Consider the following 20,989-nt stretch of genomic DNA (forward strand, 5'->3'; position numbering starts at 1 on the left):
CTTCTTTCATGAGTTGCGCTTTTGGTGTTATTTTTAAGAAATATTTCCCCAATCCAAGGCCCCAGATATTTTCTCCTCTGTTTTCTTCTAAAAGTTTTATGGGTTTACATTTTACATTTATATCTGTGATCCACTTTGAATTCATTTTACATAAGGCGTGAGATTTAGGTTGACGTTTATTTCTTTTGACTGTGGATGTCCAAGTTACCCAAATGTCCAAATCATCTTTTCTCCATTGAATTGCCTTTGTACCTTTATAAAAAATCAGTTGGCTAGATTTGTGTCTATTTCTGACTCTTCATTTTGGTCCACCAATCTATGCTTTTATCCCTTTGATAATCCCTTTAACAATTATATTATCTTCATCACTGTAGCTTTCTAGTAAGAAAATCAGCTACAGTGGGTCTTTCAACTTTGTTCTTCTTTTTCATATTGTTTTGGATATTCTAGTTCTTTTGCCTTCCCATACACACTTTAGAATCAGCTTCTTGATATCTACAAAAAGTTCTGCTGGAATTTTGGTTGGGAGTGCATTAAATCTGTAGACTCTCTTGGGGAAAATTGGCATCTTGACAATAGTGTGTTTTCCAATCCATGAACATATTTTTTCTGTGTTCATTTCGATTTTTCTTTTATACCTTTCATCAACAGTTTAATTTGATTTCTTTCATCAGCATTCTTTATTTTTCAACATATAGATCCTATACATGTTTTTTAGGTTTATATGTAAGTATTTTTGGTTTTGGAGTTGCTGTGGGTGGTTTTGTTTTTAAATTTCTGTTTCCAAAATTGTATGTCAACTATAGGTAAAATTTGTTTAAATTTTTTAAAAGTCTATTTCCAGTTGTTCATTACTAGTATGTAGAAATATTTTTGTGTGTTGGCCTTGTGACCAACAAGAACTGGTGATCTTGCTAAACCTACTTATTAGTTCTAGGAGCTATTTTGTAGAGTCCTTGGGATTTTTTTATGTAGATAATCATGTAATCAAAATAATATAGAGACATTTATTTCTTCCTTTTCCATTTAAATTTCTTTTAAATTTCTTTAAACCTGCCTTATTGCACTAGCTAGGGCTTCTTGTATGATGTTGCCCAGCGGCAGTGACAATGGAAATCCTTACCTTGATTCTGATCTCGGCAGAAAACCTTCAGTCTTTCACCACTAAGTGTGATGTTAGCTGCGGCATTTATGTAAATGTGATTTACCAGGTTGAGTTCTTTTCTAATCCTGGCTTCTTGACAGCTTTTTATCACGAATGGATGTTGAGTATTGTCAAGTGCTTTTGTTGCGGGGTTGTGGACTACAACAGCCAGGAAAGAATTCTCGAGACATTGTATGATGCAACTTAGTAAGTTTATTTAAATAGCACAGGGACAGGACCCATGGGCAGAAAGGGCGGCACTTTTGCTGTATGAAACTGGTGGGTAGATGCTTAGTGCTCAAGGGGAAGGACATGTGCAGGGAGGATTAGATCATAAATTTTTCTTCAAATTCCTACTCGTAAAACTACTTTCACTAAAAAAAATTTTTTTAATTAGAAAAAAAAACTATATTCACAAGATTTCTCTGGTGCTTATCATTCAGCTTGCCATGTACTATGGGTGAGGTGTACAGGCAGTCATGAGACCCTTTAAGAATGTAGCAACCAGCACGTCTTTGATCCTTATCGAAACTATGCAGGCTATAGGTCAGCCTTCTGGACTAACGGCGAACATTTTTCTGCTTCCATCCCTCATCATTTCCCCCCTGACCAGTTTTTGGTCCTTAAATCTTTAAGGTCGTTAAAGGGCGAAGGGCTCATCTTCTGTAACTTCTTCAAGCTGACGGGGGTCGTAGAGATGTCCCTACCTATGGACTGAAATTGGTCACTGTCTGTCCCTACAGGTAATTATAATGGAAGGCCATTGCTGTAGAGTCCAGAGTGGACATCAGGGTGAATTTGTTTCGAGTAGGAAGGATCGTCTGTCAGCTGAGTGAAGGAGTTAGTACCTGCTTACACATATCTCAACAATAGGAGAGAACAAAGTGAGAGGGACAACACATTAAGATTATTATTTTTTTAAAGGTTTATTTATTTGTTTTGAGAGAGAGAGAGAAAGAGAATGCCAGTGGGGGGAGGGGCAGAGGGAGAGAGAGAATCTCAAGCAGACTCCCCACTGAGCACGAAGCCTGATGTAGGACTCAATCCCAGGACCCTGAGATCATGACCTGAGCCGAAATCAAGAGCTGGCCGCTCAACTGACTGAGCCACCCAGGTGCCGCTAGGATTATTATTATAATGAAAATAAGAAGAGTGGGGCACCTGGGTGGCTCAGTCGGTTAAGTGTCTGCCTTCGGCTCAGGTCATGATCCTGGGGTCCTGGGATTGAGCCCCGCATCAGACTCCCTGCTCAGCGGGGAGCCTGCTTCTCTCTCTCCCCCCCCCCACTCCCCTGCTCATGCTTGCTCATTCACTCTCCCTCTCTCTGAAATAAATACAATCTTAAAAATAAAAAAAAGAAAGAAAATAAGAGCAATGAGAAGACACTTTAGCGTGGATCATAGTCCACGTCCCGACCAGAAATGTAACCAATCATTAGGTGACAATGTAGGGTATTTAAAAGCACCAATTCGATTATTCATATCAGTAAGTAATCCTGTTATATTTTTGTCATAATCTGGAATGTAGATGCAACATTCTGCTTTAATAATGGCACATGTCCCCCCTGGTGCTGCTGTTAAGACATCTAATCCCATTCTGTTTTTAGAACTGCTTTATACACTTGGATCATTTCAGTGTTTAATAGTGTAATGCTTTTTTGAGAACCATTTAAGGCCTTAACTGTCTATTTATCAAAGGCCTCCATGTGCCATATGACATCTTCTAAACCTGATGGAAGAAAAATAGATGTCAGATGGTCACACCAGTGAAACACGGATCTTGTCCGTTGTTTTAGATACGGAAGATATGGACTTGCGATAGTCTTAGTGCTATGGCCATGCTTCCCAGCACAACCTATAGTGCATTTTCCAACCCAGCCTGGTGGAATCCACGGCCACAGATTGGCCCACATAACCACTGTGTTCCATTAGGTGCTAGCCATCTGGTGCCTGGTTGCCTCGTCCAGTCACTAACAAACCAGTCAGTTGCCTATAAAATAATGGAATGGTCACAGGCTTCGGGGGGAGGGGATCCACCCCATTTGGTGAGTACTTTTGGGCCATGAATCAAGGGTATGGTTTTTCTGTTCTCAGTATAAAAGGGCCTTTTGGCTTAGTTGTCCTCTTGTGCGAGTAAGCCACATATATCCATCCTGGGTATATCAATAAAAAGGACTACATAGTTGGGAAATTTGTTGTCATCAGCCTATCTGTGGGTTGGCATATTCAGTTAAAATTTAGATAGTTTGAGGTTAGGAGAAAGGCCTCTTATGAGTCCCATGTAACATTTACCATAGGCCAGCAAGAAACGTTCTTTTTAGTGATAGAAAAGTCCCTGTATGTGCTGGTATTGGGGTGACGTATCATATCGGTTATGTATTGTTGTAAATAATGCCAATCTGTACCCAAGGAGGCCTTAAGTGCTTGATATGATCAGTAAGCTACAAATCCAGCACAAAGATTGGTTTTGTAGCTCAGCATAATGTTGTACCCATTGTAGAAAAGAGTTACCACTTAGGTATGGTGTGTAGATGATAAATAGAAGAAAAAAGACCTTCATTTGTTCTTATTTCATTGTTTAAAGAGGAATTTGAGATCTTCCACCAGTTTACAGGAATATGAAGGCACGTTGTCCAGTTCGTTGTCATCTTCCCACATCCAGGGTAACCCGGGGCTTGGCCACCCATTATTCCATAAGTCCGTAGTTAACCCCAGGGAGTGGGGTTCAGCCACAAAGAATTGATCAAAGTGACAGCTGAGTTACACAGTTGTTGGGGAGTCCATTCCATTGACCAGCTGTTTAAATAATCCTATGCCCATGGGGTCCCTTTTATTATCCCCACAGAGTAATAAGCAAGAGGACTGTCTATACATGAGCTATTATGGCAATATCTCTGAAGTTGACCTCAAGTTGTCTAGCTTAGGCAAACAACAAACATTTAAAGACAAAAGTAGAATCTAATGTCCATAAGGATGCATTACTGGAACATAGTTTTTCTCTCTAAATTCACCCTTATTTCCAGATAGCCAAATCAAGACTGATTCGTTTGTAAATCAAGTCCAGTTTTAACAAACTTGGCCTAATTATTTATATAAGCTCAGCAAGAATAGTGATTGATCATACAGATCCTTTAAAATCTGCTTTGTTGGAACTTTATATAAGGAATCTCTAGATTGAACTCTCAGTAGCTGCTTGAGGGCAGAGCCACGCCAAATAGTTGTCATCAGACTTGCCTGCAATACCTGTAGATTTGGGTGTATATCCTGAGGTTTCCTGCACCTGCCAGGAAGTAACATTCTTTACTCATCTGGTAGGGCTGCTGGGAACCCTGTAAGCAAGGCATCAGACCAGCATCTCCGAAGGGTTTTATTGGCTCCATAAAGTCAACCTTAATTCCTTAAAGCTGTCTGGTCATATCTGAGTCTATGACTGTCTCTCTCACATACGGCATTCCTGTCAAAGCCTTAGTAATATAACCAGTGTTTCCAATGGTGTCCTATTACAAGGAGAACAGATTGTTTTTGTTTTTTAAGTATTATTTAAATTCCAGTTAGTTAACGTACAGTGTGATATTAGTTTCAGGTGTACAGTATAGTAATTCGACACTTCCATACAACACCTGGTGCTCATCACAAGTACCCTTGATTCCCATCACCTATTTCCTCCATCCCCCCCACCTCCCCTCTGGTAACCATCAGTTTGTTCTCTAACTTAAGAGTCTGTTTCTTGGTTTTTGTCTCTCTTTTTTTTCCTTTGCTCGTTTGTTTTGTTTTGTTTTTTTAGATTTATTTATTTTAGAGAGAGAAGGAAAAAGAGTGCAGGGATGGGCAGAGGGAGAGAGAAATTTCAGCAGACTCCACACTGAGCACAGAGCCCAACACAGGGCTCGATCACACAACCCTGAGATAATAACCTGAGCCAAAACCAAGAAATGCTTAACCAGACTGTGCCACCCAGGTGTGCAGCCATTTGTTCTGTTTCTTAAATTCCACGTATGAGTGAAATCATATGGTATTTGTCTTTCTCTGACTTATTTCACTTAGCATAATACTCTCTAGCTCCATCCATGTCATTGCAAATAGCAAGATTTCATTCTTCTTTACGGCTGAGTAATATTCCGTTGTATATATACCACTTCATCCATTCATCAATTGATGGACACTTGTGCTGTTTCCATAATTTGGCTACTGTAGATAATGCTGCTGTAAACATCAGAGTGCATGTATCCCTTTGGATTAGTATTTTTGTATTCTTTGGGTAAATACCTAGTAGTGTGATTGCTGGCCATAGGGTAGTTCTATTTTTAACTTTTTTTTTTTTTTTTTAAAGATTTATTTATTTATTTATTTGAGAGAGAATGAGAGACAGAGAGCATGAGAGGGAGGAGGGTCAGAGGGAGAAGCAGACTCCCCGCTGAGCAGGGAGCCCGATGCGGGACTCGATCCCGGGACTCCAGGATCATGACCTGAGCCGAAGGCAGTCGCTTAACCAACTGAGCCACCCAGGCGCCCCTATTTTTAACTTTTTGAGGAACCTACAAGGAAAAGAGATTCTTCACTTGATCTTTAACCAAAAGGCTGAGAAATGATAGGAGAACGAGTTTTATTGAACTTATGCAAATAACTGTAATTGCCATGAAAGAAAGAATACTTCCTGAGAGCTTGAATTCTGGAGGCTTCCAGTAAAGAGAAGAGTTAAATGTTTCAATTTGTTCACAAAGGAATACTTTATCACATTTCCATAAATCTTAAGAGAAAGTTTCCTTAAATCTGGAAGAGCAAACCTTAGAGAACCAGCAGTGTTTCAAATAAGAGTCACAAAAACTATAATCATTTTCCTCAATTTAGCCCCATATTACTAATTCTGGTTGTTTGGATGCAGCTTTTTCTGTTAGTTTTGGATATTCTGACCCATTTTAGTTTTAAGATTTTAAAGATATCGGGTGCCTGGGTGGCTCAGTCGGTTAAGCGTCTGCCTTCGGTTCATGTCATGATCCCAGGGTCCTGCTCAGCAGGGAGTCTCCTTCTCCCTCTGCCCCTCCCGACTGCACGCACGCACTCTCTCTCTCTCTCAAATAAAATCTTAAAAAAAAAGATTTTAAAGATATCAAAAACCGCTGTTTGTAAAAAGTCCTTTTCCTGAATCTCATTGAAGACAAAACTCATTCCACAAGAGCATCAGAACAATAACTATAAATGACAAAAGACTCAAAAATAGACATGGTTGAAGATCTGATATGAGAGTTCATTATAATGTAGCTGACAGGAAATGTAGTTATTCCTGTGACACATAGCATTTTAATAATTAAAATTTCAAGGATGACCTTATACCAGAACATATTAAAACTTTAGGAATTTCATTAATTTCTGGAACAGGTAAGCATTTACCCATACAGCATAACCTAAGAAGATTTATCATCATTTGTTTGACAGTGCTTCCCATGTAACTTAACATACCAAATAAACAAGTCTAATTAGTCAAAAAGACTTCATTTACAATCCAAATCTCTGGGAAGTTGGATAAAACCCTCAGGAAGTTTTAAGCACATGCCTAAATAGGATTACAGATCATTATAAATTTAATATTTACATTTAACCAAGCTGGCAGTAAGAGATTCTACATGAAGCTGTATGGTTGTTAGCAAAACTTAGCTCCTTTAACATTGAGAAGTTTTAACCTTCTTAAGTAATCAAAGACCTGATAAAGACAAAACATAGAAGCTTTGGTTTTCTGGGCAGATAAAGAAAAGGTAAAAAACTCTGTTTACATTTTCTTATGAAGAGCAGACCAACAGTCCAAGAAAACTTTGTCTTTTTAACAAGGAGAAAAGCAGAATTTCTTTTTTTCTTAAAGATTTATTTATTTATTCGAGAGAGAGAGAGAGTGAGAAAGTGAGAGAGTGAGCGTGTAGGCACACAAACAATTAATCCTGGAAATGAATGAGGGAGAAAACTCCCCCCATGCAACAAGAGTCAGGCGACATTCATCCAGTCCTCTCAAGATATATTCCAGATCTGACGCACAAAAGAAGAAGCAAACAAAGAGAAGACCAGTAACTCAGGAAAAAGAGGAAAACATATACAGGATCTTGGCAACAACCTGTTTACAAGAGAGACAAGGGAGGGGGGACACAAAGAACATGACAAAACACAGGGAAGGTGGTGGGTTAACAGAAGGACCTGAGGCGGTTAGCTGATGGTGGATTGAGGAGTAGAGGTGAGGAGACGAGTGTCCTCGAGCCCCTAAAGGAGTCTGGACAGATCAGGGATTTGGTACAGGGCCATAATGGCCTGACCCTATGGGATCTCAGTCCATTTTCCCTGCCACCTACAAAAAGGTCCAATGGATAAATAGTATTGAACCTTAAAGACCCATTAATGGGCCTTTTTGTTTTATCATCCTTCAGAGATTATTGAAGCCAAGCATCATTACAGAAGAAGAGGAGGCACTTCTTCTTTAAATCCTCTTGTCCAAATTGCCTCCCTTGTGTTAGGAGACAGCCCAAAGGAGAATCCTTTGGGATCAAGGAAGCTGATCCCATAGTTAATTCCTACAAAACGAGGAGAGTACATTAACTAATTAGGAGTCCATTACCAAAATCCTTCTCAGCTTCCAAGTGGCATCCCATCAGGAACATTGCTAAAGGCTCCTGGGGTTCAGAGTGGCAGGAGGCGTCTCTGATCTGGACCACTCTGACACCTTTGTACTACCTGAGAAGGGATGTTGACCTCCCTTCACTTCCCTGCGACATCCTAGACTACAGTAGGTGCTGGTGAATGGACTGAATCACCACAGAGATTGGGGCTGCCTCTTTCCATTTGGGGAAGTTGATATATTTGGCAACCAATAATAATACCCTTTTAAGCCTCTAGATCTAGTATTAATGGATGGGGTAAAGGCCATGGCCTTTGTTAAGACGGGGCAGCTATTTTATACCATATTAAGTGTAAGTACTTCTAGCTTAGACATATATATCTAAGAGCAGGATGGAGAATGCCAAACAGCCCATGGGGAAGGACAAATGAGAGACACGAAAAACCAAAAGTATGGCGCTCCTATCTAATCTGAGCAACTTTCTCAAGAGCATTATCCATGATCCAGCCCCAAGGGAGCGGTCTCCCTTTGGGTGGATGCCTCAACTGGGTAATAGCTCCCACTGGTCCCTATTGGGAAGCACATGGTCAGATGTAGCTTAGATTTTATGCTCATTGAGAGATCACGCCAGGTTATTTAGGAGGAAACCTTACATGGGAGTCTTCAGATGTGCGACCATCCTAATGACATGTATGGCCGTCCTGTGACTGAGAAGAATCCAGGTATTGAAAGAACAGGCAAAACAGGGAGGGTCTGATTTCTGAGCCCAGCGCCATCATGGCCAAGATACTGGTGTCCAGCCAGGCAGCAGGAGTTTGTCTTCCCAGTAGTACAGCCACAGGCAAGAGGGTCTCCTAAGCCCTAGGACAAAACACATTCAGAAGGGTCATACTATTCAGGACATCTCTGGAAAAGAACAAGTAGAGGCTGGGGGAATAAAAGGGACTTAACAAGTCACACCGAGGCTCTTAGATTCCCTCCACAATCCCCATGTGGGTTGTTGGCGGGTCATGGAGTGCAACAGCCAAGAAAGAATTCTTCAGATATTTTACGGTGCAACTTAGTAAGCTTTTTTTTTTTTTTTACGATTTATCCATTTACTTGAGAGAGAGTGCAAGAGCACACGGTGGGGTAAAGGGGTAGAGGGAGAGGGAGAGAGAATCTCAAGCAGACTCCCCACTGAGTGCAGAGCCCCACACAAGTCTCCATCTCACAACCCTGAGATCATGACCTGAGCCGAAATCAAGAGTCAGACACCCAACCGACTGAGCCACCCATGTGTCCCTTAGTAAGCTTATTTAAATAGCACGGGGACAGAACCCATGGGCAGAAAGAGCTGCATGTTTGCTGTATGAAACTGGTGGGTATATGCTTTAGTGCTCAAGGGGGAGGACACGTGCAGGGAGTATTAGATCATGTTTCTTCAAGGGGTGCTTGGCTGGCTCAGTCAGTAGAGCATGCAACTCTTGTTCTTGGGGTTGTGAGTTCGAGCCCCACGTTGGGTGTAGAGATTACTTAAAAATAAAATCTTCAAAAAAATAAAAAATAAAAAATAAAAATAAATTGTTTCTTTGAATTTCTACTCGTGAAACTACTTTCACAAGATTTCTCTGGTGCTTATCATTCAGTTTGATAATAACTATCAGTGAGGTGTATAGGGAGTTGTGAGACCCTTTAAGAATGTAACAACCAGCACGTATCTGATCCTTATCGAAACTATGCAGGCTATAGGTCAGCCTTCTGGGATAAAGGTGAACATTTTTCTGCTTCTATCCCTCATCAGTTTTTCCACATCAAGTGGTATGATCATATGCCTTATGTATTCTGTTCCAACAATGGATTACATTGATTAATTATTGAATATTGAACTAGCTTTGCATTTCTTAGATAAACTCCACCTGGTCATTGTATATTACTGTTCTTTATATTGTTGGATTCGATTTGTTGATGTTTTGTTGGCCATTCTTACATCCATGTTGATGAAGGCTATGGGATATTGATTTACAGTTTTCTTGTACTGCCTTTACCTTTTTTTGATGTCAGGATAATGCTGGCCTCATAAGATGAGTTACAAAGTGTTCCCTTCCCCTTAAGAAGACATACAGAGAATTGGTGTTATTTCTTCTTTTTTTTTTTTTTTTTTTAAAGATTTTATTTATTTACTTGACAGAGACACAGTGAGAGAGGGAACACAAGCAGGGGGAGTGGGAGAGAGAGAAGCAGGCTTCCCGCGGAGCAGGGAGCCCGATGCGGGGCTTGATCCCAGGACCCTGGGACCATGACCTGAGCCAAAGGCAGATGCCCAACAACTGAGCCACCCAGGTGCCCCGGTGTTATTTCTTCTTTAAACCTTCAGTAGAATTCACCAGTGAAACCATCTGAACCTGGAGTTTTCTTTTTCGAAAGTTTTTTTTAAGATTGCATTTATTTATTTGAGAGAGAGGGCATGAACCAGGGGAGGGGCAGAGGGAGAGGGAGAAGCAGACACCCCACTGAGCGTGGAGCCTGCTGCAGGGCTTGATCCCAGGACTCCAAGATTATGACCTGAGCCGAAGTCAGATGCTTAAATGACTGAGCCACCCGGGCACATCTTTTTTCAAAAGGTTTCTAACCACAAATTTAATTTCTTTAGTAGATAAAGCAGTACTCAGGTTATCTATTTCTTCTTGGCTGAGTTTTGGTAGTTTGTGGCTTTCAAGGAATTATTCGGTTTCGTTCAAGTTCTTGAATTTATGTACACAGAGTTGTTGAAAATATTTCCTTGTTATCCTTTTAATGTCTATGTGGTCTGTAGTGGTATCCCCTCCTTCATTCCATATTGGTAATTAGGTCATCTCACTTTTATTCTCAGACTAGAGGCTTAACAATTTTATTGGTCCTTTGAAAGAACCAGCTTGTTGTTTTCATTGATTTTTCTCTTTATTTTTCTGTTTTCAGTTTTACTAGTTTTTAGTCTTCTCTTTATTATTTCCTTCCATCTTTCTTGTTCCATAAGACTTGGTAAAAACTGAAGTCATCAGGGTCACTGATCAAAAATAATTATTAAATTACAAAATATATTTTTAAATTTATTCTTTTGGGAACCATCCTAATATTTTTCCATGCTTTGTCCCTTTGTAGTTGACTGGTCTGAGCGTCTCCAATGGAAAGGACCAACTTGTAGTGTTCCATACAAAAGACAACAAAGACCTCATTGTCTGCCTCTTCAGCAAACAGCCAACCCATGAGAGTCGAATTGGAGAACTTGTTGGAGTCCTGGTGAATCATTTCAAGAGGTAAAGCTTGATTTTTGTAACTGAGGCACGTTTTCAGCATATGAAATCTTTCATCATAATTCTTACTGAACTTGTATTGGGCCAATTTCAGTGTACTGAGTTATTTTCCTTTATAAGAACAACTTAAATCATCTGTTTCACAGAAGGCAAAATTAGCATCCAAGCTTAGTTTCAAGATTGGGAATGAGCCTCTACTTTTCCAGCCTCCAGCTGAACCAACAATGAGAGATTTCCCCTCCGGTGATTTCTTCATTGCCAATCCAAACGTAGTTAAGACAGAAAAATGACTTTATATTCTTATTGTCACAGCTTCTCATTTATTCCACATTTAATCAGTGAGTGTGTCTAATGTGACTATAAATTAGAAGACAGGTTTAAGATGACATATTGTTCCATGAAGACTAAAGGAATTTCTGAGAGAGGCAACAACCTATACAAAAACATGGAGTTTGGGTGGCACATGGCATAGTCACAGTAAACCTAGATGATGTCGGCCGGGGGGGGTGGGGGAGGGGGAGCGTTTTGAACAGTGATGTGAGAAATATACACAGCACAGATCCGGAGGGCACTGTGGACCAGTGAATGATCATTTTAAGCAGGGGAGTGATTTTGTCTGGTTATTTATTGAAATTGTTTTACAGATGGGGTTTTCCTTCCTTGTAGGACATCATGGAGTATTTGGGGTAGGGTGTTTCTGACTCCAAAGGCAGATCTTCTTCCCATTGTGGCAGACTGTCTCTGCCTCCCCACCACCCTGATGCCAGGGAAAAACCACTTCTCAAAACTCAGTGACTGAGAAATGAGTCCAATCTCCAGTTCCATTTCTTCCTACACGACACTTCCTAAGTTGCCAGAAGTAATCGAGTCTTCTTTATTAGTATTGGTTTTTTCTTTAGTTTAGACATAGCTTTTCTTTTTCTAAGCAAAGACATATTTAGAATCAGATGTCCCCCTGTCTAATTTGACTGTGTTCATTTTTGCGGATCAACGTGTGCAGTATAACTTTAGAAGTGAGCTGCACAGACCATTTATTTTGTTATTAAACCTTGTATTCTAGATCAAAGTAGATCTTTATCTATGTAGTTAAATGCTTTTCAATGGTGTAAATTTAAAAAAAATGTGTAATGGTCACCTCGTGGAAAAAAAATAAGAACCTAACTAAGGAATTACCCCGAAACAATGGTAAACAGATAAGCCTTTGGAAAATTCCCTTCCATCTGCCAAAGAGAGGGAAGAGAAATACTGAGGCATTTAGAATGGAAGGGAAAGACCTGGCAAAGGCATCTCTCCAGTAATGTCTGCCACTCGAATTAGCAGGCTTATTTTCCTTCTACTATTTAGTTCTAGCAAAGTAAGGACAATTCAAGGGATTTTAATTTGGATGCCTGTACTAATGAATAGTTTTCTTCGCCTGGGAAATTAAAGTATTTTTCTCAATCTGGGTCCTTGTTTAGCAAATTCCAGCTCCTGTTAAAATACTTCTGTAAGTGGTAGAAAATGTGAACCTGGTTCTAGAACTATCAATTGCTTTCTTTCCCTCACATATGCATTCTGAGATAACACTTCTAGTTGCAGTCCCTCCTATCTTTAATATATGGAAGAATTTTAAATGTCTTTAAAAATTATAAATGGAAGGAAGAGATGAAGGCTGTCAAAACGCTAGATTTTTAATAATTTATTCTGGATGTTCCTATTCTGTGAATAAAAGGTCAAGTATAGATAAGAGATAAAATCCCTCCTCCCGGCCCCCAGAAAATTCAGGCTTGGAATTTTGACTTAGTATTAGTCATCAATTTGTTGTTGACTTCTTGAGGAAAGGTTAATTTGATTTCTGCTCTGTTTTCCTTTATTGTCAAGTATCATATCACTGGTGTAACTTTGAAAATTATATTGTGTTTTACAAGTACAGTGATGTGGCACATGATCTTATTTGAACCTGGGTTAATTGTGGAAATCCAAAGGTGAGAGGGATTTAAGTTCAGACCAATATTTTATCTTCCAGATAATTTCCCTGAAGAACATTCTGAGAGGTTCTCTGGTTAGAAGTCAGAAGGAAAGGGATCAAAATAACAAAATAAACCATTGACAGACTAGATCTGGGTCACCTTTAAAAATTTATAGAGAGGGGCGCCTGGGTGGCTCAGTCGTTAAGCGTCTGCCTTCAGCTCAGGTCATGATCCCAGGGTCCTGGGATCGAGCCCCGCATCGGGCTCCCTGCTCTGCGGGAAGCCTGCTTCTCCCTCTCCCACTCCCCCTGCTTGTGTTCCCTCTCTCACTATCTCTCTCTGTCAAATAAATAAATAAAATCTTTTAAAAGAGAGGATTTAGGATTTAAAAATCTATGAGCAACATTCCAACCAAGTTTCAGAGACAAGAGGAACAAGTAAAAAATTTTGAAAAAAAAAAATTGATTTGGAGATGGAGATTTGGGCATCATATTTTGTTAGGCTAACACAGTGCTATACCCAAAACAAATAATTAGGATAGCACGAGAAAAGAAAATTATACTCCAGTCCCACTTTCATGTGGAGATTTTTTTAATCCTAAATAAAATGCCCCCAAATTGGTCCAAGAGTGTGTGGGGCCTAAAGAAACTTCTAAGTCATGCTGACCCCCGTGTAGGAAGGAGGGTAAAGAGAAAGGACATTACCCAGCTGAGGGAAGAAGCAGCCTCATGCAGAGGATACTGCAGTGTGGAGAGAGGTTGACGTGGTGTGAGGTGACGAGGAGTTCAGCCTGAACTGAAGCTTGTAGGACCACCCTACCTGGTACCCTCACCTCTTCAAGAACTGCATTTCAGCGAATAGCTGCCCCCCTTCAAAGCAAATAATAAACCAGAAAGAAAAGATCAAGAGAACCATGCATAGGCAATATGAAAAGAAGGAGCAAAGAAAATAAGGAAAGGCAAATAAAGAGAAAAGAAAAATATGGGAATTATCTTTACATTAAAAAAAATTTTTTAAAAAGGACAGCTCAAGCACAGACCTATCCAGAAACACCTGATATAGCCGGAGCAGCGAGTCCTGGCTCTATTCCACAGATCAGAAATTACACCAGAGGGGAGGGAGGGGACCCCAGGTCAAATACCAGTAGATAGTATGCTAACAAAGTGAAACAGACTTCTTTGCTGTGGTTCTTCTCAGAGGCTTTAATATGCCCTGGTTCATTTTAGGGGCGCCCGACTGGCTCAGTGCCTAGAGTGTGTGACTCTTGATCTTGGAGTTGTGAGTTCGATCCCCACATTAGGCATGGAGCCTACTTAAAAACAGTCTTTTTAAAAAATGCCTTTGTTCATTTCAAATACAGCCAATAAGAAAGTTGTAGGGACATGTATGTATGTATTATGTGTGTTCATATATGAGTATGTATTATAGACAATTTCTGATTGTAGGAAATGGGTAACACTGTCTATCTCTGGAGGGGAAGGGGAGATAGGTACTGGGAGAAAGAGGTAGGAGGGAGATTTATTTATTTTTTCACTCTAAACCTTTTGCAATAAATGTATGTTACTTCTCTAAAAATCTTTTTCATTTTAATAATAAACAAATGGTAGCTGGTTTTGAGGCCTATTATAGGTGGCTCTGAATTCATGGTTATTTTCTTTTCCTGTTCAGAAAAGTAGACAAGAACAAAAGAGCCTTCTGAGTTGAATGATCTATCTCATAGCATCTGAATACTATGAAAAAAACCTCTTGGATACACCTGAAACTAAATGTAACATCGTGTGTCAACTATACTCACATAAAAACAAACAAAATTTTTTTGAATAAAAAAAAAAAAAGGATAAAAATAAACCACCAGCCAAACAGAAAGCCTCTGCGAATATCCTTGTTGCGTGTGGCCCTGCTGTCGAGGGCACGTGGGCCCAGGGCCAGGTCTCCTCCTCAGTGGCGGCCGGGCCAGGGTGTGCCAGGCCTGTCTGCCCTGCAGAGGTTATGGAGATGGCCGGCTGGGTGTTTGGCTTGTGTCTCAGCCTCAGCAGCGGCGACCTGCTGGTAGGGAGCTTTCCTGCCCACTCGCAAACAGATGGTCTCACGTCGGCTGCCCGGGCTACAGAGTCACCAGAAACCCTGCGATTCTGAGCCATCAGAGGACCCATCTGCCCTAAGCAGCTGCCCAGGCATTTGCCTGACTGGATGCTGGAAACCTCCGTGTAACCCTAGTCTCAGGCATAGAAACTTCTTTTTCTTTTTCTGTTTCTGTGGATGAAAGCCAGAAGTCAGTGCCGTCTGCTTCTTGTTTTTCGTAAGCAGTATCTTTAATATCTGCTTAATTAAAAGAGCGCCATTGCTTCTGTTCTTTTAACTCAGGGCTAGACTCAGACCAATAAGCAGGCCATCGGTCTGGCCCGGGGAGTACAGGCGGGGGGAGCTGGGGAAAGGAGGCCTCCTGACCAGGGTCGGACAGCCAGTGCTCACCGCCTCCCCACTGCTCACATGTGTGTCTCCTTCTCCTCTGTCCCTGACCCTGACCCCAAATACGCCTTCTCATGTGTTCCCTTGATCTGTATTCCCAGATTGCTTTCCTTGTATGCTGGGTTACTAATCATAGCCGTGTACATAACAATTTAAAATATTAAATAAAGATAGGTGAGAATAATATAGGTAGCCAACTATAGAGCCTAGAGATTATGATTAGGAAGAGTTTGGGCCATTTAAAATTATAATTACTGAAGGCATCTCATTGATGGCAGGAGAAAAGTGAGTGGCCAAAATTCACCATCGTCCGCCTCCCAGGACAGATACACATGTGAAAACACAGAAAGAGATGCCGACCTCCCATAGTACCAGCAACTCTAAATGTTGCTCAGCCCCAGGCCCACTGAGAGGGACGTCCTTCACCTCTGCTCACGTGTCACCTCATCAGGCCTTCCCTGACCGTCTTGTTAGAGAACAGCAGTTTACCGCCCCCCAAGCGCTCCCTGTCCCCCTGCCCTGCTTAACTTTTTCCCCCAGCTCTCATCTCCAACTGACACTGTATCTTTACTCAGTTCTTTATCACATGTATTCCAACTAGAATGCAGGCCCCATGTCAGCAGGGACTACGCTTCTGTTGTTGGCTGCAGTTGCCCTCGTGTTCAGAACAGAGCCTGGCACTCAGAGGACCCCCAGTAGGTCACCGGTGACTGCCAAGGCTGGCTGCCGGGGCCCACTGGCTGTAGGACACTTCCAGCCCTTCCTCTTGCCAACCAGAAGGTGGTGACGGAGCCCTCCTTGTATAGGAAAGAAAGGAAGAACCCTGTTAAAATTTCCTTCCCTTTAGGAATACCTCTCTCCTGTACGGGTTACAAGATTACAGCTCTAAGCACTGTAAGACATCTGGGGACAGAAGTGAATAGGGATTTCCAGATATTAAATCAGCAACTAAGAGAGCTACCAGGAGAGCCCTGGGTGTGCTGTATGCTAGGGGTTGAGGCTTTTCATTTACTTCTTTTCAACAACTGAAGAACTACAAGTAATTTCAGACTCCCCTTGTCAGTAAGCTGACAGGGACACAAGATGTAGGGATTCCTGCTCAGATCGGCAGCTGCAGAATAAGTAAAAGACTTCAGAACCACAACTAGAGGCTGTGGGCATCAGCCGGCTCCCCAGCTGAAAGGCTGAGAAATGGATTCTCACTGGGAATTGGGAGAGTGGGAAAAGGAACCCAGCAGAATCCATATGCACCTTTTGGGCAAGAGCTTCTGGACTGAATAGATGTCTCCTTAGTTATGAGACCTATAAAGGAGCACAATGGCAGTAAGAAAGACTCAGACTTCTTTTCACCTTGTCTCAAAAATGATGAAGTGGCACATATTCTATAATTGTCATTTTAAATGTGAAAAACAAAAAAAATAATATATTTTAAAGTTACGAGATTATTTTAGAATATCTTTTCTCCCAGAAAAAAGCAACTAGTAACGTATATAGATTCACATAAAATGTTCATAGTGGGGAAAAAAAAATCTCAATCCATGCACCATCTTTGGTAAGATAGAATCATTACCAAATGAAGCAAGGAGTTATATCGCGGTCTTAGGAGGAAGGATATCAGGCCTAGAGATATCATAGAAAATGAAAAGAACCCAACTGAGGCTATAAAGAGAAAAGAAATTTGGGTATGAAATAGAAAAGGAAAGCAGCTTATATTACTAGATGACTCAGAGAACTTGTCAGAAAAAAAAATCAGGGAACAATTTGTTAAAGGATATTATATTGCTTGCTGACCAAAAGAAATGAAGGGGAAAAAAAAGAAAAAAGGAAAAACAAGCCCAGCCTAGCTAAATTATGCCATTCAGAATTAGTAACTTCTGGCTTTCCATATCTGAGGCTTCTCTGATGCAAAACAGTTCTTGGTCTTCTCTGTTTAGCATATGCATGAAATTAACAGACCTAGTAGAAATGAGTATTTGACAGGAAACAGGCCGTGTGGCTTCTGGCCTAGCTCTGCCACCAGCTAGCTCTAAGGTCTTGAGCAGATCAACCTTTTTTGTTCTACAGTTTATGTGTAAGATTAAAGGTCTGCACCAAATTTGTTCATTCAGTTAAAATATATATATATTTCTGTTCGCATAATGATGAAAAAGTCCTGGCAGTGTTTCCCAACACTGTAAATAAACTTCACACTACTGAATTGTACACTTACAAATGAGTAAGATGGTAAAAATGAAAGTCAGGGTTTAGCCAGCACCATAGAAAACAAGGGGGAAAATATTTCTTGAGGTTCAGTCACACATCAGACATCATCTTATGGCATGGGAATACATGAAGTATTCTCTCTCCCTCAAGAAGTTGGTGGTCTATTGAGGGAGACAAGTGTATAACTCATAATAAGTTTGTAGAAGTACAGAGAAAGTGACTTAAAGCACAGAGGTCAGGGTATGTCTCTCGATGGGAGAAAGAGATGGGGAAAATGTTCTGGGGAAGCCTCATCAAAGAGAACTGGCATTTGTACTAGGCTTATAAAGAGATCTCCAAGTTAAAACGGCAGGCTTGCACTTCTAGCCAAGTTGGAGTAACAAGGATGAGATTTACTCTCCTGTCTGATGCATCCATAAGCAGACAAAATACATGAAACAGTCATTTCCAAGATACTGGATATCAGACAATAAAGGATGTTGATTTATGAGAGACAACAAGCAAATGAGATGGGCCCTACGGTTGCCCCAGCTTACTGCCGTGAGGGAATATGCAGGCCATGGCTGAAGGAGGGAGAGAACCATCGTGGAACCTGGGAGACTAAGGCCATTGAACTTTGCAGGACAGGGTAACAGGAGAGAGCTACACAGAGAACTCTGGAGACCTGCAGGGATCCCTGTTACATATTCATCTGAGTACTGATCAGTGCATGTGTATTAGAACACTACCTGAGAACAAAAGAACTATACAAAAAGGTAGCAGTAACAATGCCTGGCATCACAGAGAGTGAAGAGTAGTTCCTGTTCCCAGTAGCCAGACTGGGGAACCTCATCATTCACAGGGCATTGAGTATAGTACACACAAGGGTCTTGCTTCAGTAGTGGGGAATAATTGGCCCTAGGCTTAGCACTGCTCTGGTTTCCTCTGATAAATCTTAAAAGCAAGATCCAAAAAGATCAAACTGGGGCACCTGGCTGGCTCAGTCAGTAGAGCTTGCGACTCTTGATCTTGGGGTGGTGAGTTTGAGCCCCATGTTGGGTGTTAGAGATTACTAAAAATAAATAAATGAAAACTTAAAAAAAAAAAAAAGATCAAGGGACACCTGGGTGGCTCAGTCAGTTAAGCATAGGCCTTCAGCTCAGATCATGATCTCAAGGTCCTGGGATCAAGCCCCACATGGGGGGCTCCCTGCTCAGTGGGGAGTCTGCTTCTCCCTCTGCCTCTGCCTCTCCCCCTTACCCCTGCTCGTGCACATGCACTCTCACTCTCTAAAATAAATAAATAAAATCTTAAAAAAAAAAAAAAGATTAAATTATTTCCAAATAACTTCAACCCAGAAAAAGCTCAAGACTATTTAAAGGAATACAAAGTTATCCAGCATTTAAGTAGGTAAAGTTCACAGTGTCTGGCATTCAGTCAAAAATTAGCAGGCCTGCAGGAAAGCAGAAAAATACAGTCCATTATGAGAAGAAAAATCAGTCAAAACCAACCCAGAATTGCCACAGATGTTAGAAATAGCCAACAGGGCTATTAAAATAGTTACTACATTGTAATAATTGAAGACACAGAAGGTATCCAGAAAGACCCCAGTCAAACTTCTGGAAGTGAAAACTACAGTGTTGGACATGAAAATGCACTGGGTGGGATTAGCAGCATATTAGACACTACAGAAATAAAGATTAGTGAACTTGAAGACAAAGCAATAGAAACCATCCAGAATGAAGCACAGACAAAAAGAGAAATTTTTGGAAAAAGGAACAGATCACCAGTGAGTTGTGGAACAACTTCAGTCAGTTAATATATGTGTAAATGAAGTGCCCAACCAAAGAGGGAAGACAGAAAAAATATTTGAAGATATAATGGCTGAAAATTTTCCAAATTTGACAAAAACTTTATAAACCCACAGATCCTAGAAGTTACATGCAAAAAATCATGAAGAAACTACACCAAGGCATATCACAGATTGCTCAAAACCAGTGCTAAAAATTAAACTTTAAAAACAGCCAGAGGAAAAAGACACATTATGTACAAAGGAATAAAGATAAAGGTGTCGCAGATTTCTTGTCAGTAACAATGAAAGCAAGAAAACAGTGGAACAACATCTTTTGTTTGTTTGTTTTAAGTTTATTTATTTTTTTAGTAATCTCTACACCCAACATGGGGCTTGAACCCACAACCCCGAGATCAAGCATCTCATGTTCCTCTGACTGAGCCAGACAGATGCCCCAGAACAACATCTTTGAAGTACTTAGGGAAAAAACTGTCAACCTATAATTCTATAGCTTTCAAAAATGAAGATGAGGGGCGCCTGGATGGCTCAGTTGGTTAAGCCTCTGACTCTTGATTTCAGCTCAGATCATGATCTCAGGGTTGTGAGATCAAGCCCCACATTGGGCTCCACACTGGGGATGGAGCCTGCTTAAGATTCTCTCTCTCCCTCTCCCTCTGCCTCTCATCCCCCCCCACTCTCTCTCTCTCTCTAAAAAGAAAATATAAAATGAAGATGAATTCAAGACTTTTCAGAGACAGAGAAACTGAAAAAATTCCTTACCAGTAGACTCACAGTACAAGAAATGTTAAAGGAAATCCTTTAGACAGAATAAAAATATACCACATGAGACATACAGATCTCCACAAATGATTAAAGAGCAATTAGAAATAAGAACTACATGAGTAAATATATAAAATTCTTTCCTTGTTATTTCATTCTTTTTAAAAGATAATTATCTGTTTTAAAAATAGCAGTAACAAAGTAGTATGGGTCAATTCATGAAGAGAATATAACAAAGCTAAATGTTTATGCCTCTAATAAGAGAGTTTCGAAATATAGGAAGCAAAAACTGATCTGCAAGGGAAAATGGACAAATCCACAATTATCATTGGCAAGTTCAATACCCCTCTCTCAACAGTTGATAGAACAAATCAACAGAAAATAAGTAACCGAATTGACCTAATTAACATTTATAGGACCTAACAACATCAGAACCCACATTCTTTTCAAGTACACATTTGCCAAGATAGACTATATTCTGTCTGAGCCATGACACAAGTCACAATTAATATAACAGATTCTGAGATCCCTGCCATGAAATAATAAAAAGATCTCTGATAAATCCCTAAATAATTGGAAGCTAAATAACACACTTCAGAGTAACCCATGGGGGTCAAAGAGGTAATTAAAAGGAAGGATAGAAAGTATTTTGAACTGCATTAAGATGAAAACACAACATATTGGACGCCTGGGTGGCTCAGTTGGTTAAGCGACTGCCTTCGGCTCAGGTCATCATCCTGGAGTCCGGGGATCGAGTCCCACATCGGGCTCCCTGCTCAGCGGGGAGTCTGCTTCTCCCTCTGACCCT

At 40.6% G+C, this 20,989-nt stretch overlaps 1 protein-coding gene across 1 annotated transcript in view; it reads left to right on the forward strand.

Moving 5' to 3' along the window:
- Positions 1–20,989, forward strand: part of MYO1D (myosin ID) — a 354,208-nt gene that overhangs the window by 262,165 nt on the left and 71,054 nt on the right. The window contains exon 22 of the mRNA XM_032429253.1: positions 10,859–11,013. Coding sequence (XP_032285144.1) covers positions 10,859–11,013 — 155 coding nt within the window. The remainder of the gene's footprint in view (positions 1–10,858; positions 11,014–20,989) is intronic.

This window comes from Phoca vitulina, unplaced genomic scaffold (assembly GCF_004348235.1).
Source record: "Phoca vitulina isolate PV1807 unplaced genomic scaffold, GSC_HSeal_1.0 scaffold40, whole genome shotgun sequence".
Taxonomy (NCBI): Eukaryota; Metazoa; Chordata; class Mammalia; order Carnivora; family Phocidae; genus Phoca; species Phoca vitulina.